At 54.2% G+C, this 15,873-nt stretch overlaps 2 protein-coding genes across 3 annotated transcripts; one reads left to right on the forward strand and one right to left on the reverse strand.

The window, feature by feature from the left end:
* Positions 1 to 26: 26 nt before the first annotated feature.
* Positions 27 to 6,538, forward strand: ELL3 (elongation factor for RNA polymerase II 3). 2 transcript variants are annotated; one of them, XM_080397474.1, is made up of 7 exons: positions 350 to 2,277; positions 2,491 to 2,593; positions 2,948 to 3,214; positions 3,622 to 3,676; positions 3,869 to 4,040; positions 4,119 to 4,163; positions 4,239 to 6,538. In XM_080397474.1, the coding sequence occupies exons 1-7, from the start codon at positions 2,062 to 2,064 to the stop codon at positions 4,344 to 4,346; spliced, it is 966 nt and encodes a 321-aa protein (XP_080253600.1). In that variant the 5' UTR covers positions 350 to 2,061; the 3' UTR covers positions 4,347 to 6,538. The 2 variants fall into 2 exon arrangements, with proteins under 2 accessions (XP_080253599.1, XP_080253600.1); XM_080397473.1 differs by lacking the exon at positions 350 to 2,277 and adding an exon at positions 27 to 251 and having other exon boundaries at positions 3,869 to 6,538.
* PDIA3 (protein disulfide isomerase family A member 3) lies at positions 6,379 to 15,451 on the reverse strand. The gene is made up of 13 exons (XM_080397454.1): positions 15,257 to 15,451; positions 15,038 to 15,116; positions 13,929 to 14,046; positions 13,389 to 13,496; positions 12,315 to 12,444; positions 11,714 to 11,830; positions 11,110 to 11,235; positions 10,061 to 10,243; positions 9,412 to 9,520; positions 8,420 to 8,548; positions 7,635 to 7,714; positions 7,067 to 7,124; positions 6,379 to 6,789 (listed from the first exon to the last, which is right to left on the reverse strand). The coding sequence occupies exons 1-13, from the start codon at positions 15,412 to 15,414 to the stop codon at positions 6,670 to 6,672; spliced, it is 1,515 nt and encodes a 504-aa protein (XP_080253580.1). The 5' UTR covers positions 15,415 to 15,451; the 3' UTR covers positions 6,379 to 6,669.
* Between the last annotated feature and the right edge of the window lie 422 nt (positions 15,452 to 15,873).

Genomic DNA, 15,873 nt, shown 5'->3' on the forward strand with positions numbered 1-15,873 from the left:
AAATAGCCGGCTCAGGCCGAGCCCCGCCGCGGGGCTCCCGCCGCCGCCCCGCCCCGCCGCTGCCCCCCCGGGACCGGCCGCCCGGCCCCGCCCGCCGTGGCCTCGCACTCGGGGCTATGCCACGGCCGCGGGCGTTGCTTTGTGGGCGGCCCCGGTACCGGGGCTGCGGGCCGGGCCCCTGGCTCAGCCTCCTGCATGTGTGGCTCTCGGCAGCGGCGGCACGGGTGCTGCACGGCTGTGGGCGGCGGCAGGTGGGACTGGGCCGGGTGGGGGGCGTTGGGGGGAACTGGGCATGGGTGGGACTCATGGGTGCCTGCTGTTGTTGCAGAGGGCATCGGGGCCCGTGATTGCCTTTCGGGGCAGCCAGGGGGTGAGCGGGGGAACCGGGGAACCCAGGGCAGCTGGTGGGTGAGGGGGCAGCAGGGGACCGGGGGGACCAGAGAACCCAGGGTGGCTGGGGGCTGAGTGGATTGGGGGCGAACTGGGGAGCCCAGGGCTGCTGGGGCATGGCAGGTCATGATGAGGGAGTGGAGGGATGAGGGAAGGGTGAAGGAACCAGGGAGGCTGGGTATGGGGGGGCATCAGGGTGGGTCGAGGTCCCACCGGTGGGCACAGGGGCCAGTGTGATGGGGTGGATCCGCTGTGCCCCGGGGGATAGGGGTCTCGAGGGACCCCCAGCCCTGATGGCCTGTCCCACTGGCAGTACCTGACGGTACCGGGAGGCCCTGGGACCCCCCCACGGCTCTTCACCTTCTCCCTCTCCTGCTGCAGCCAGAATGAACGAGGGGCCAGCTTCGAGTGCATGCAGCTGGCCATGCCCCAGTAAGCCCACTGGACCCTGGTGGTCTGGTTGCCAGCCCTCCCATCTGTCCATGCTCAGGACTGTGCCGGTGGCACAGCCTCGGGGTCAGCCCCAGCCCTGCTCCCTCTGGTGAGACAGGCAGGAGCGCTGCTCTGGAGCCCCAGTTCCCACCAGCTGGGTCTGCTCCCACTCTCCTCATGGTTCCCAGTGGCCCTGGCCAAGCAGCCTGGTGCTTTTTGCATCTAAAAGTCCCCACCGCCCTCCCTGAGCTCACAGCATCCCGAGCTCACAGCATCCTGAGCTCCCGGTACCCATAGCGGCATCCCAAGTGTCAGGGCAATGGCCTCTGTGCGGACTGGGATTTTGGAGACAGTCTGGGGACAGGCTTCCTCCACCCTGGCTTTCCTTGGATGCCCACCTTGCAGGGCCATCTCCAGGCATTGCGCAGGGCTGGGCGGAGCAGGCTGGGCTTGGCTGGCAGGCGGTGGTGTCTTCTCCCAGACTAGGTCAGGGCTGGCTGGGCGGCCTGGGCAGCATCCACGCAAAAATCACGGTCTGTGCCTGGGAGAGCAGCTGCCCACTGCTGCAGGAGCCTGCACCCCTGGCGAAGGAGCCCCGCAGCAGAACAGTTGTTGAGCTCAATCCTGCTGTGCTTGGCTATGGTTAGTGGGGTGCCATGGGTGCTGGTGGCCCAAATGACAGTGTGGGCTGAGCCTCCGCTGCCTGCCAGGCTGGGGTTTTGATGGCTGCGGGGGACCCTGCTCGCCCCTTGGGACCACGGTTCTGCCTCCTCTGGGACCAGCTGGTCCCTGGATGCAGCAGCAGCTGCTCTCAGCAGCTCTGCACATCTGGGGGTGTCAGGCTGCAGCAGCGAGGCAGCAGCAGCACTGGGAGAGCTGTGCAGTGTCCCTGTCCCTCAGCTGGGGGGGGGGCTGCTGTGGAGGCACGGGGGCTCGGGGGGGCGGTGTGCCAGGACTGATGGGGGAAGAAAGCAGGACCTGGTGTGATTCTCCTCTGGGGCTGACCCCACTCTGTCCCGATGTGTCTGCAAGCAAAGGTGTCACAGCTCCCGAGAAGGCCAGCGTGACCAGCCTGCTGAGGAAGGGCTCTACCTGCCATGTCCCCAAGAGCAGGAACCACAGGCCTGCAAGAGCCAGCCCCAGCGTGTCCCTTCGAAGCCTGGCTCAGCCCCATGCCCGTCAGCCCCGTTGCAAGCAGGAGCACGTGCAGCATCTGGAAGGGACGATGGCGGGCAGGCCATGGCCACCCGAGGAGGGCAGGGTGCCAGCTGCGGTGCCTGCGCAGGTACAGGGGTGCTGCACCATGCCCACCCGGCCGCGCACCCCCCAGGGCACAGGGCTGGATGCCACTGGCTCCTGCTGCCGCCTGGAGGGGACCCTGCCAGGCCGGGTGTGGGAGGACTGGCCACGGAGCACAGCCCAGGAGCGGTGGCACAATGCCCTGCAGCAGCACAGGTAGGGCCCTGGGGCAAGCAGCAATGAGAGCAGTGGGGTCTGGGGGGGCTCGGTTGCTGCGGGCATCTGGCCGTGGGCATGATGCATCTACTGCCAGGTACTCGGCACTCTTTGGGCAAGGCTGGACCCAGCCCTCTGCTGCCCAGGCACTTGGTGTTTGGAGATACTTTCCCCAGCCTTGGTCTTTGGTTTCTGCTGTCTCTCGTGCCCCAGGAGCCAGGACCACAGTCCCTTGGCCCCATCCTTCTGGGTGCCTCCGCCCCAGCCTCCAGAGCACAGCTCCCCTCAGGCCACCAGCAAAAACCTTCAGGGGGTGGTAAGTGCTTTTGGGCTTTGGCAGCAGAAATCCCCCAGGGTGCGGGGGTGTGGGGAGAGCCTCATTCAAGGCATCAGGATTATTCTTCTCTGTGCCCCCTTCCCAGAAAAGGCCCCCTTGCCCCCCAGCCCAACCACCTCAGGGCTCGAGACTCAGCCCCTGCCTTGTGCCCCAGCGGTGCACAGCCCCAGCTGTGACCCCCCCAGTATAGCCCAAAGGACAGGGCACGCCTGAGCACTGCCACAGTGCGGGGGATGCAGCAGCCCTGGGCCGCACCGGCTGAAGCTGGCAGGGGACCCGGGTCCTGGGCAGGAGCCTGGGACAGGCCTGCGGCAGAGCGAGTTTGTCTTTCAGAAGCGCCTGGCACTGCTGGATTTCTCAGAGCTGAGAGCCAACAAGAAGCCCCAGACCCCAGTGTCCAGCCCTGGCCTTTAAGAGTGGCACTGGAGCTGCCCACAGACACTTGGCACACCGCAGCTGGGAACGTGGGGCCAGCAGCAAGGTGGGCTTCTGCCCCCCAGCAGCCGTGCCGGGGAGCTGGAGAGCTGCAGGACGAGGAGGCACGCAGTGACTGGGGAGAGGGTGCCCCATGCCTGGAGCAGCACCGCGCTGCTCCTAAAGGTGAGGGGCTGCCTGGGGGTGCAGGCAGCCAGGGACACAGCCCCACCAGCTCATGCAGCAGAGGCTGGGTCAGACCCCAGGGTGCCCTGGGAGGAGGTGGGAGGCCCAAACCAGGGCTGCTGGCAAGCAGGGAGGCTTTGGCCAGGAGGCCGAGGCAAACATGGGGACAGTGCAAGCCTGGGTGAACCACCCAGCCTCACAGCCTGCGGCCATCTCTGCCGCAGCTGCATCCCCTGGGATCTCCCTGGTGGGCCAGGGGCTCTACACCCACCAGAGCCGTGCATCTGCAAGTTCAGCTTTGTAGAAGGGGCCTTCCAGTGAGCCCAGGCATGGGACAGGTCCTGGCCGAGGTGGAGGAGAGATGCTCCAGAGCACGTTAATCCTCATCATCTTCTGCTCCTTGCCAGATGCCAGGTCCCAGGCTGGCAGCTCCACCTTGGCAGAGATCCTGGATTACTTATGGTAAGAACACTTGGCACCAGCTGCCACGGGGCTCCCTGTTGCTTAGTGTAATTTGGCCCAGCTCCACAGCATCAGGCGGGCTGAGGCGAGCTACCTGCCTCCCCTCCAGTGGCAGCAGCAGGGCAGGGGGCTCAGTTCTGCTGCAGGGGTCTTGCAGGCCCAGGGAGAACAAGTATCTCCTGGTCACGGCAGGAAATACTGTACCGTCTGCTCAGTGGAGCAGCGCAGTGCTTACAAGGCAGCGTTCAGCGCCGACTACGCGGAGTACCACCATCTGCGTGCTCGTGTCGGTAACGTGAGCCAGATATTCATTCAGCTGGGAGCCAAAATGAGGGTGTTGAAACAAGGAATGGAGGAACGCAAGGCAAGCAGGAGACCTGGGGCAGGACGGCACAATGCAGCCACGCGGTGGTTCTGCTCACCTACTGCTCTTGGGTTTCAGGCACTTGAAGCTACAATTGTGCATGAGCACAGCCACTTCAAGAAGGTGAGGCTGGATGCGGGGCAGGGACTGAGTTCCCTCCCAGAGGTGATCTGTATTTTAATTTTTTTTCTCCTCCAGACTTATCCTAGCTACCACCAGGAGAAGAATCGCTGCAAATACCTCCATCAGAAGCTGTCTCACATCAAAAGCCTGATTCTACAGTTTGAAGGAAGTGGGAGCTCCTAGGCAAACTGCTGCTGCAAGTCTTTTTTCTTTGCTCACCAGGACAGGTCCCTGAAGTGGTGGAAGAAGCAGATCCCTGAGGGTACATTAGATTAAGGATGAGGTTTGGGAGTGCCCTTTTGCCATCAGTGCTTTCTCCAGTGCCCAGGTGCGTGGCTAATGCATGGGACAGCTGCCGGGCTGCTCCAGCTGCCTGCTGCCCTGCATAGCCTGGGGCCAGCTGGTCTCCAGCTCCCTGCTGGAGTGCTGCAGTGGAGAGGCAGAGCTGGGCATTCAGAGATCCTTTGCTGAGGCTGTGCCAACCCTCACAGATGTGTTTCTTAAACCTTTGGGTGGCAGCTGCCCTCTCACAGGGTTGGGCCAGCTTTCCATGCAGGTCTCTTGCTGAAAGCAAGGCCCGTGTCAATCACGCTTGCTGAGTTAACCTGAGTCCTTGCTCGGATACCTGTTTCTCCTCACCTAAAGCATCATTAGCTTCAGCTTAATTGCAGCACACGGTAAGGGACACCTGAGCAGCCACCAGCATAAGGCCCTTTCCCACATCCTTTGTCCCTCTTGCCAGAAAGCTTCACCAAACCCGTGCTTACTTCAACCCTGCTGGTCCAGGCACCGATGCTTACTAAGGGAGGGCTCTGGGCCAAACACGATGAAGAACTGAACTCATGCTTAATAGCACACAGCTTCCAGCAGGTCTGAAGCCACAGGTGAGGGAGCAAAGCAAGGATCAGAAAAGCTTCCCCCGTCTCTCCCTTGCCTGCCCAACAGAAGCTAGTACCCTGTCTATTAAGGAAGCAGTGCTCCAGTTTGCTGATGCCTACCTTCTGTAAAACCAGTCAGAAGCAGAGCTTACCCCGTTCCTTGCACTAGTGTCTTGAGGTCTGCAGGGGTGCTGCCAGCCCAAGGTACAGGGACCACTTGATGTCACAGACCCCCCCCCTTCCCCAAGGTGCCTTGATGTCTGTTCTGCGACACAGAGCACACGCTAGCCAGCAGCGGAGTACGGAAGGTAGATACGGGTTAAGATGTCGATGCAGCCCAGGAGGAAATTCTTGTCCTGCATAGCTGCTGTAGGCAGAGAACCATGTGCTGAGCATTGTATGATCTACTGTACCTGGAGAATTCCAGCAATAAATAATTGGTACATAGCCTTTGGAGCTGTGGGGGAGGAATCCACAGAGAAAGCAAGCACTGGCTCTTACCATGGTAACTGCTGCAATACAGCAGCGTCTTGTGAGCCTGCTGATCCTCGCTTCAGCACACATGCAACCCGAGGAGTTCAGAACGCCAGGGCAACAGCCCAGCTCACTCCTGACCTTCCCAGTCAGCACATTCTGGGCCAAAGGAAGTTAGGACTGCCTTTACCCAGAGATGGTCAGCCACAGCCCACACCACCTGACCCCAGCACAGGATCCTATTCTTCTCCCTCCTGAATGGAAAGCCACAGCGACCAGCCTGCTTTCTACCAAGAGACAAGTAATGATCTTCCAGTTAACAAGCCTTAATTGTCCTAACCCCACACAAGCCACAGACAAGCCCGGTGGCTGTGAGAAACACCCTCAGCACTTGCCCTACCTGTGTTTGAGTACATAGTTGCTAGTGCTCCTCCCCTACGCTTCTGCATCAGCTTAAAAGTTTATTTATTGCTGCTGCTTGTATGCTGTGAGCAAGCCCTATGCCAGCCTGCCCTCCATGCCTGCGCTTGTCTAGATCCAAGTGTCACATTAAGTACTACATGCATCTAAACTCGCTGACGCAGCATGCAGACAGCAAAAGGATCAGAGACCAGAGACTCTGAGCCCCAAATCTGTGTAAATGTAGCACCCGGAGCACAGCACATCGGGACAGGTGCTGCTACAATGTTCTGGAAGGACTCTTGTTAGCTGAGGAACGAGAACAGGCTAAAGGCTGACCTTAATACTTAGAAACAGACTTCTAAGGGCTCGCCGAAGGAAACTAGACTCACAGTAGGAAGTCGCTGCCTATGAAGAGCGGGGTCCCAGTGTTAGGTTTGACAGGTCTCCATAGGACAGGGACACTTGGTCTTAAGGGGGTCATTTTATTGTTTCACTTCTCCAAATGTACAAAAAAAATTAGAAAATAACCCTACCCCCCACCCCCTCCCAAACCACAAAACAAACCAGTCTGGGGAGCCCCACAACAGTGCAGCTAAGAGACGGCAGGAAATTAAACAGAACTAGATACAGCAGCTGGGTCCCCTCGGCCCACATGGTCACTGGCTCTCCACAACCCAGAACTGGCCCCAGTCTGCCCAGTGCTTCCCCGATTCACACAGAGCTCATCCTGACCAAGATGGCAAGTGGGTACTTTACAAATCCTCCTTCGCCTTTTTCTTGGATTTCTTGGTTTTATCTTCCTCCTGCAGCACGGGAGTGTTGGTTGCCTCCCGCTTCAAGTAGCTAATGAAGTCACTCACTTCTCTGCCACCCTGCAGAAAGGACAAGACAGTGAGGCAGTGCCTGCGCTCCCCGTGGGCTTCCCCTTTACTAGAGGGGGAGTTCAGGTGCCAGGCAGGAGACCAACGTGATGGCAAGCCAAGCTCTCCCTGTGGGTCTGCAGCGTGCAGCAGCACGTTCCCAGCAGGTACCACTGGGTATGTTCCCAGGGTAACAGGACAGACCGCCAACTGCAACTCCAGAGAGGACTGGCATTGTTTGGACAGCTGGATGCTGCTTCACTTCTTTACAAAGCAGCAAAATACTCACCTCATACTTCTTTGGACTCTGCTTCTTGCCAGCTGGAGCAAAATAGATGGTGGGGAAGCTGGGGAAAGAGAAGAGGCATGTAAGCTCCTATGTGCTCTGTTTTCTTTCAGACCAGCCCTCACTGAAGGGACCTGCACCCTGCATTCCCCTGGTTTAACACACCAACAGCTTCAGCAACTCTGATGCCAGCAAGTGTGGCCTCTGAAAGCCTGGCCATGTCCAAAGAGTTGGATGAGCCCAAGAATGTCCAAGTTTTCTAGCTAAACTGTTTTCGGAAAAGTGAGCTGTTTTTACACTGCCAAGAACAGAATCACAGCAGATTCAAAAGCAGCAAGACAGGCCTCCGGGCACAGCCAGGACACTGGAATCCCAGAGAAACAAGGCAGCTGGATGTCCTTTGTTTTCACTCTTGATTTCTTCACACTAAGCAAATGCCTAGCGATCGCATGCCAATCGCTCCCACCCATCCTCCCTGTGAGACTCTCAGCAATTCTGCTGTGGTTGCTGGCCAGAGACACAAGCGTGAACTCATACGGTGACACAATGGTATAACAATGGTAACACCTACCCTCGGACTTCATACGGAGAAGGCACATCATTGGCTGTAGCATCCATTTTGGCAATGATGATATTGGGGTCTTTACTGAGCTGTTGTTGGTAGAAAGAGCTTATTAGTACCCAATCCATAGCAGTTAACACAGGAACTCACCGATCAACATCATCTAAGATAGCAGTGTCAGAGGACAGGGCACACAGTATGCTAAAAGGTGAGCAAATTTCTTCTAAGCAGTTTGTTACTTCTGCCTCAGCAGGGGCACAGGGAACAAAGTCCCTCCTCAGCCAGCTGCATGGAGCCCACATCTCCCAGTGGTACCTGCTGAATTGGTCTGGTACAAGTTCTGGAGAATGCTTACCCCAGAGCAACTGCTTACCCTCCATCTTAGGAAGTGATCTGTGAGGATATGCAGGAAGGAGGGGTGCCTGATGGCCAAATAGCAAAAGGCTGGTCAGATCTGGGGGAACAGATTTACTTCACTTGTGTGCAGGGCAGTGTTATCCTTCACATAGAGGGAAAAGACCCAAGAAGGAACTTTGGTAGTTGAGGCCAGTTGCTGAATCAGGGAATATTTATGTGCCACAACAATGGGCACAGGTTAAACCTACTGGTGTGGTTACTACCGCACTCCAGATCTTGCTAACCTACTTCTACATTTGCAGGAGATGCTAGAACTCATAGTCCTCAGGAAGGCGCAATTATGCCCTGTTATCATAAAGGCTAGACAGACAGAACCCGAACAATTTTTTAGTGCTGCAAAATTCTAGTTTGTGATTCCAATAATGTCCCAGACTTACCTTCTCCCCCAATTCTTTGTATTTGGGCTCCAGATTCTTGCAATGGCCACACCAGGGCGCATAAAACTCTATCAGGACATCTTTGTCTTCTGCATTAACAATTTCATCGAAGTTCTCAGCAACCACCACCTGATAACATTTGATCACACAAATCAAGTTTTTTTTTAAGTCAAGAGTGAGACTGTAACATGACGTGCTCCACATACTCTGCCCAAGAAAGCCTGGCCCTCCCACAGCAAGTCACACTGCACCTACACAGCAAGCAGCACAATCACCAAACACGCAACTCTTCACCAAGCCCTAACACCCCCAACTTGCAGGTAAAAACCCATCACAAGGTACCAGCACTACCTGCAAATGAGGTTTGCTTCTGGTATCCTTGCAGGAAGAGGACAAAATAATTTCTTTTTAATCCCAGCAGGTTCCAGGCTGAGGAATCAGTCTAGCAAGACCGGCTGAGGCTATCCCCATCCACACAAAACCACACAGCGAGTTCCACTCCCTTATAAGGCCCTCATCATAAAGCCAGGCCATGCAACACAGGGCAGAATTTACTATGAGGGGTGGGGCAGGAGTTATACCACCCCTCTGCAGTGATGAGAGACACATAACTCCTTAGAAATAGCACAGTCACGACCAACTTGAAGGCTGTGCCATGAGAGAGCACAAGCCAAGACAGCAGACCTGTGCATAATCCCTGTAAATCTGGATGATCCTGCACTGTTAGCACATCACCAGCATGCTCAAGCAGCAGCTACTGTGCCAAGATAACAAAATAGAATCAAAACTGCAAGTTGCATTTCTCCCTTGGCTCAGAAAACTGCAGTATAACAAGGAAGTGAATTCTTCCATCTATCACGGCAGAGGCTTCTCAAGATGCCACAACACAGCGTGTGCAGCATGGGATATTGGCATATGTCTAAAAGCTGCTGCTGAACAGCATTTCTACATCTACTGATAGGAGCTGCTGCTACACTTGATGTGGTGCTCACCTTCACAGGGCCATCATTGCTTTCAGGGACAGGCTCCGATTTCAGATACTTTTTCAAGTTTCCATCAAAGTAATCTTGCAGGAATCTCTCCAGAGCCTTTCCGTCACGGCTGAAAGTGGAAGTGACATTTTACAGCCATCACCACACATACAGGATGAGAGGGGAAAACTTTCAAGGCTTATTTAAGCTCCTTCCACCCACAGAACAGATGCCACCTGTATGTCTGAGAGCACCAGTCTGGGGCTGGTTTAGAAGACCCCAGAACAAGTGCAAAGATGCTCTTAGGAGAGTTGACAGGAGGCTGGATGCACATCCCATTCAAAGTTTTAGGCCTTCCAGCACCCTTACGTTTCTTCTTTCAAGAAGAAAGGTACAACTATTTCCTCTACCCTTTAATGCATCTTAGCTCCTAACCAGACACTTAAGTATCTTGAATTAAATTCTCTAACTCTGTGTAATAGGAGGGGTTGTAAGCTCTCTAGAGGGCAGGAAAACACACGAGTAGGAGCCATTCTGACCCAGCAATTTCGTCCAGCTGGAATATCCAGCTTTCCTGTTTCCTCCAAGCTAATGACGTTGGTCTGAAGGTCTCTGACCAGATCATAAGCCTAGCAAGTGAGAGGCAACACCGCTAAGTTCAAAAACTTACGAGAATTCTTCCTGCATGACATATTTATCTCCTTTAGCAGTTCTGATGGCAACAACTGGAGCCTCGCCCACGCTGCTCTCTAGACCAAACTCTGAAAGCTCATGGCCAAAGGTTTTCCGACTAGCAACAGCAAAAGACAGTTTGTGCCCAGCATCTAAGAACTTCTTTGCAATCATCATAACTCTGAGGGGGGAAAAACAAACACAAACAAAACCCGTAAAACACAAAGCATTATTCCTTGGAACATTTTCTGACATAACATCCTTCAAGTGCACCCTGGACAATCAACGGTGTGATGTGTTTGCATAGGCTAGTCCTACAGAAATGGTGTTAAGGAGGAGTAAGCTTGTGTCTACTGTGAATGAAGCCTATGCAAATGTTGTCTGCTTTCATCCTCTACCCCTGTCAGCGTGACCACCAGGGTCTCAGGCACTGGGGAATACAAAGGATGGAATCCCACACAACACCAGTAAGTAAGTATGTTTGTCTTTAAGGTCTAAGGACTAGGGATCTGCGGGAGAGGAGGATAGAGAATGTCTGAAGAGAGATGTATGAGAGGAGGATGGGGAATGTCTGATCTGGCAGGAGATAATAGCTGGGTATTGTGAAGGAGAATAAGGAAGATACACGTGGTTAGCTAGTAGCAAATAGGTGTCTGCATGCTTGTAGTGATATGTAACTGCGTAAATGGTTTCTGCCCTGAGCCTGGTGGTACACACAGCTGGAATTTGTATCCGGGCTAAGAGATAGAAATAAGAGCTTCTCTGTACAATAAAGTGTCTCTGGTTGCACCACAACCAGAGTCCGTGCCTTCATACATCACAGGGATCCAAGACTAAGCAGGTGGGGTTTCAAAGGATACGCGTATCGCATGCTTTGGGCTCTGCAGGCAGCAGCCACCCCAACAGTTCCAATTAGAAACTCAGCTGGAAGCTTTCTGGGAGAGAATTCATGTATGAACAACAGGAGAAACTCTGTCAACTGAGCTATGGAACAGCAACAAGGAAGGGAACAAACGAGACAGGTTGATTAACCCCACTGCTGCATACCTGTTGCGCCAATAGTTGGAACCCTTTGCATTCTTCTCATAGTCCACATCATAGTATGCCACCAACAAGTCCTTACCCTGGATCAAGTCTTTGTTGTCTTCAGTCATGTGTGGGCAGATGCCAAAGCTATCAGCAACACAGATGTTAGCAACTTCAGTTAGAATGCCCAGAACCCATCACCTCCCAGGAATGCCCTCAACGCAGCACTATCTTGTAGCCCACCCAAGAACATTAAATTCCAGTAATAATTAAGACGTGAGGGAGGTATTTTTGCTCATTCACATATCATGCTATTCTAAGTCAAATCTCCACCTCGAGCCACAACAGCAGGGGCCGTATCTGACCTAAACAAGACCAAAACTGGTATACTTCAAGAAGTTCGGTTTTTAAACACAAGTGTGGTTGTTGGAATATGGAGAGTAAATGCCAACAGCCACGCCAGGATTTCTAGAAAGGAGGTCCCCAAAGGAGACAGCAGAGGCATGACAGCTCTTTTGGAGACTAAGCCAGGAAGCGACAGCAACGCCAGCTAGAGAAAAAGTTCTTAGAGGGCCAAATCCAACTGGGGCTAGTCTATCAAATTCTCTGGTGAGGAATCACTCACATGTTCTCCTGGATGAACTTCTTGATCTTTCCACTGGTGATTTTGTCTTCCGTGTACTTGATAGAGCTGTCCTCAAACTTGTTGGTCAGGCGCGGAGGACGGAATAAGACTATACCCCTGCGGGGAAGTGGGTATTGTGAATTAGTTTAAGTATCTGTGGGCTTCCAGGGATGGCAGCTAGATGAGGCAAGAGCCCAGTCTCCAGTGACTATCCCCATTCACTGTTCATAGCTTCAATGAAGACAGTCTAGTTCCTTGGCAGCACTACTACAGATCTACTTGTCAGACCCCTTTCCCTTATTTGGACAGGCGATAATGAGAAACAAAAACCCCACCATAATAAGCAATGGCTAAACAAAATGCCTCTGTTGAGATACTTCCCACCCAGAGGCAGAGACTAACCCTCCAGAGCCTGCAAACATCTGTAACTTTTTATCTCAACCCAAAAGAGATAAAAAAAAAAAAAAAAGATATGCCACTGGCAGCTGGGGAAGAAACAAGAGCTTAAGCTATGTTCAGAACGTGAATCCAGTTAACAACTGGAATCCAAGAATTTTTCAGATAACACCAAGATTCCTTGTTATTGAGACAACTAACTTACTCTCCATCTTCCTCATACTTCTGCACCAATTGGTCCTCACTGGTGTGCGCAAAACGGTAGTTATCTCTTAGGTTGTTGGCAGCTTTCATGAATTCTGAATAAGCATCACCAGATGCATCTCCAAAGAAGCCTGCAGCAGAAAGACAGATAGTGATCCTAAACCAACGCAGCAGCAGTCACCATACAGTGCTCATCATTTAGCTCTACAAAGCACTGAAAGATCACTTCTGAATCCAGTCCTGCAATGCACGTTCAGGCCTTCATCTCTGACAGCTTCTCTCCTGTTTTTATTGGAACCTTTCCATACTCCCTCCCTTCCACCAGCAGAATGTTTCTCAAGAGTCTGCCCAGCTTAGTCATTCAGCCAAAAGGCAGCTGTCCTCTGAGTACAGAGATACCCTTTGTAACCACGTGGCACTAGTAGTTGGTAACAACTGCCAATGGTACTTCATAAAAGTAAGTTCAGGAACGCTGATCAATACTCATCCAGTTATGCTTGTAAGATGGCACCTGATCAGCACAAAGGAAAGCTGCTATCGCCACTCATAAACCATGGTCAAATCATATAATGTCGAGCCCCTACCTGTGTCACAAGACAACACCTGAATGTACTTTACAGCAATCAAAAGCTATCTGTGGTCAGCCAGCCAAAAGAGTAACAAACTTTAAAAAAATAGACACTATGGTGCCAGGAAGTTCAAGAGTCACAGGAAAGAAAATACCCCAACAAACAGAAGGGGAAAAGAAAAAAAAGGTTGGAAGGAATCCCCAGAGGCCATTGAGTCCAAGCTCCTGCCCAAAGCAGAAGCAGCTTCAAAGTCAGATCAGGTTGCTCAGAGCATTGTCCAACCAAGTTTTGAAAAACCTCCCAGACTAAATGATTCAAAATCCCTCTGGGCACATGTTTCAGTGCTTTATTGTCCTCATTACGAAAAACTTTTCTGCTCATGTCCATCTGGAATCTCTCTTGCTACAGCCTGTGATGCTGCCTCTTATCCTTTCACAGCACATTCCCCAGGATATCTCCCAGAGTCAAGCATCTACTGATTTCCGCACTGCACCGTATCTACTCACCCACTACTGAAGCATCTTTATCACCAATGAATTTCTCAAATTCAGCCACAGAATTGAGAGCCACTGAAGCAGGTCCCGCCTGTTTCTTGAGGTGACTGACAATCCCATCTTAAAAGAAAAGTTAAAGGATTAAAGTGATCTATACAAATTTCCACAAGACATTTTTCACACTTCCTAAAACAAAAATTGTTTCTGCAGAATCTATACACCTCTCCCATACAACAATATGATGTTAACCAAAGGAGAGGTACTATCAGCTTCACATGGGAACTTTCTAGCAATTTGCAGATACTACTCACAAGGGTACTAGGGATTAATGTGGAAACCTTCACCTTTAAAGAAGGGTTTTAAGGGATAATAAACATTCAGGGCTCTACCAGCACAAAGAGTTCTGGAAAGAACAAAGCGGGGTGAGCGTGTAGGTGGGGACCTTCTTTGTATCCTTCAACACACGTAGCATCCCTGACACAATTCTATCATGCGTGGGCCTTCCTTCCAGCACCATTTCTGCAAGCCAGATGCTTGCTGATAAGCTCTTACCTGCTGTCCTGGGCCCATCATAGGTTCCTGCCTCTTCTCCATCTCGAAAGATCTTTAAGGTGGGGTATCCACTGACTCCATACTTATTACAGGTGTTTGAGTTTGCTGTACAGTCAACCTAAAGGAAGAGAAACATTGCTGCTCGGAAACCAAGCCATCCATATGCACAGAAGAAAGCAGCTTTGCCATTGCCCACATTATCACGTACAAAGCCTAGACGGTCTGAAAGCCCTTGTGTGTCTTTAACCAAGGCTAGATTCCTTTCACATGAAGTGCAAGGAGCTGCAAAACATCTGTAAGACCCACGTGCACAAGACCAAAAGCCAGGCCTAACACACTCAATCAAGGGGTTGGAAGGGGATCTATGCAGCCTATTGCGGGAGAGTCAAGACTGGGAAAGGAAGTAGCATGGGTGTAACTACAGGCCCAGCAAAATGTTTAGGGAGATACTGGAAAGATTACATTGTTGCGAGTTTGGTCAGACTAGGTGCAAAAAATAGAAAGGGTAAATTCTTGTAATCAATGACAGGCTTAATAGGAATCAACTGTTCTCAGTACCTTATCATTCCTGAAGTTCCTACGACACCTGAAGAAAACAGGCCGACCTCAACAGACAGAGGCCACAGTGTCAAGAGTCCATGCGACTTCCCATAAAGGAAGAGGAAAACTCTGATTTGCAACAACTACACAAGTTTTCCAGTGGAAGAGAAAGCTCTCAGACAGCAACCCTTGCTTTATAAGCCAAGGGACAGCACTGTGAAGTACAGCACAGGGCTAGATCTCAGGCTCGCTTACACAGCTCAGAGGTGGCTTCTTCCTCCCACTTTGGGTGAGCCGCCTTCTACGCACTCGCACACACCCATGATACACGCACACCACCCGAGTGGCAGCAGCCCTCGCAGGCTTCCCCTTCCAGAGCGTTCCCTCGTGTCTAAATCCTCAGAGAGACGAAGCCCCTCAGAGCTCTGGAGCCCCCCGAGCAGGCCCGACATGCACATGGGCAAGCGCTGTGGGCCGACTGCGACTGCAAAGCTTTTATCTGCTCAGAGCCTCGCCGCAGGCCGCCGTGCCAGCGCCGCCGTGGGCCCAGCCGCCGCCGCAGCCCTCACCTTCACCAGCGGCACGATCCCCTTCAGCCTGGTCGCTGCCGACTCGTACTCCGGCGCCAGCCGCTTGCAGTGCCCGCACCTGGGGGGGACCGGAGGGGGTTAGGCCGGCCCGCAGCGCCCCGGCCCTGCCCGCCATCCCCCGGCACGGCCCTGCCCGCCCGCCTGGCGCCCCGCAGGGCCCGGCTCCGCCGCTCCCACCCGCCCCCGGCGGCCCCTCACCAGGGCGCGAAGAACTCCACCAGCACCAGCCCCGGGCGCTCGGCCAGGCCGCTCTCGAAGTCAGCATCGCTGAGCTCCACCACGTCGGAGGCGCGGGCGGCGAAGGCGAGCAGCGGGAGCAGCAGCAGCGCAGCGGGCCGCGGCCGGGGCGCGGACATGGCTAGCGGGGCGGCGCGGCGCGGGGCTCTCTCCTCGGCGGCGGCGGCGGCTGAACGGGCGCCGGGGGCCGCAGGCCGGAAGTCCCACCCCCCCCAGCCGGATCTGCCGTGTGGCAGCTCTCCGTTGGGCGCCACGCCATGCGTCACGCCAGCTCCGGCCAATGAGCTGCCGGCAGGGGTGGGCGGGGCCAGTTGCGGCGACCCTGCTGCTCCGTTCCCCGCCCCCCGGTTTGGCCACCGCTCGGGCCGCGGCGGGAGGTGAGGGGCGGCGGCAGCGGCTTCCGGGCCCCGTTGGGCCTCAGTCGGGCCTCGACCGCTCCCGGGACGGCACTGGTTCGCCCGTGCTGGGCCGCGCTGCACCCGGGGCTCGGCCACGTCCCTGAGCCACGGCGAAGATTTGCGCCCCCTCCCGTCGCCCGTCCCAGGGGCCAGCCCCGCGGCCCGCCGAGCGCAGGGCCT

This window comes from Falco punctatus (genome assembly GCF_963210335.1).
Source record: "Falco punctatus genome assembly, chromosome: 7".
Classification (NCBI taxonomy): Eukaryota; Metazoa; Chordata; class Aves; order Falconiformes; family Falconidae; genus Falco; species Falco punctatus.

Coding starts and splice junctions, on each gene's coding strand:
- ELL3 (XM_080397473.1), top strand. CDS start 117: ATGCCACGGCCGCGGGCGTTGCTTTGTGGGCGGCCCCGGTACCGGGGC. Junction 2,594..2,947: donor GCAAAAACCTTCAGGGGGTG/GTAAGTGCTTTT, acceptor TTTGTCTTTCAG/AAGCGCCTGGCACTGCTGGA. Junction 3,215..3,621: donor GCACCGCGCTGCTCCTAAAG/GTGAGGGGCTGC, acceptor GCTCCTTGCCAG/ATGCCAGGTCCCAGGCTGGC.
- PDIA3 (XM_080397454.1), bottom strand. CDS start 15,414: ATGTCCGCGCCCCGGCCGCGGCCCGCTGCGCTGCTGCTGCTCCCGCTG. Junction 11,831..12,314: donor AAGTATGAGGAAGATGGAGA/GTAAGTTAGTTG, acceptor ACTTCCCCGCAG/GGGTATAGTCTTATTCCGTC. Junction 7,125..7,634: donor TCTCCGTATGAAGTCCGAGG/GTAGGTGTTACC, acceptor CTCTTTCCCCAG/CTTCCCCACCATCTATTTTG.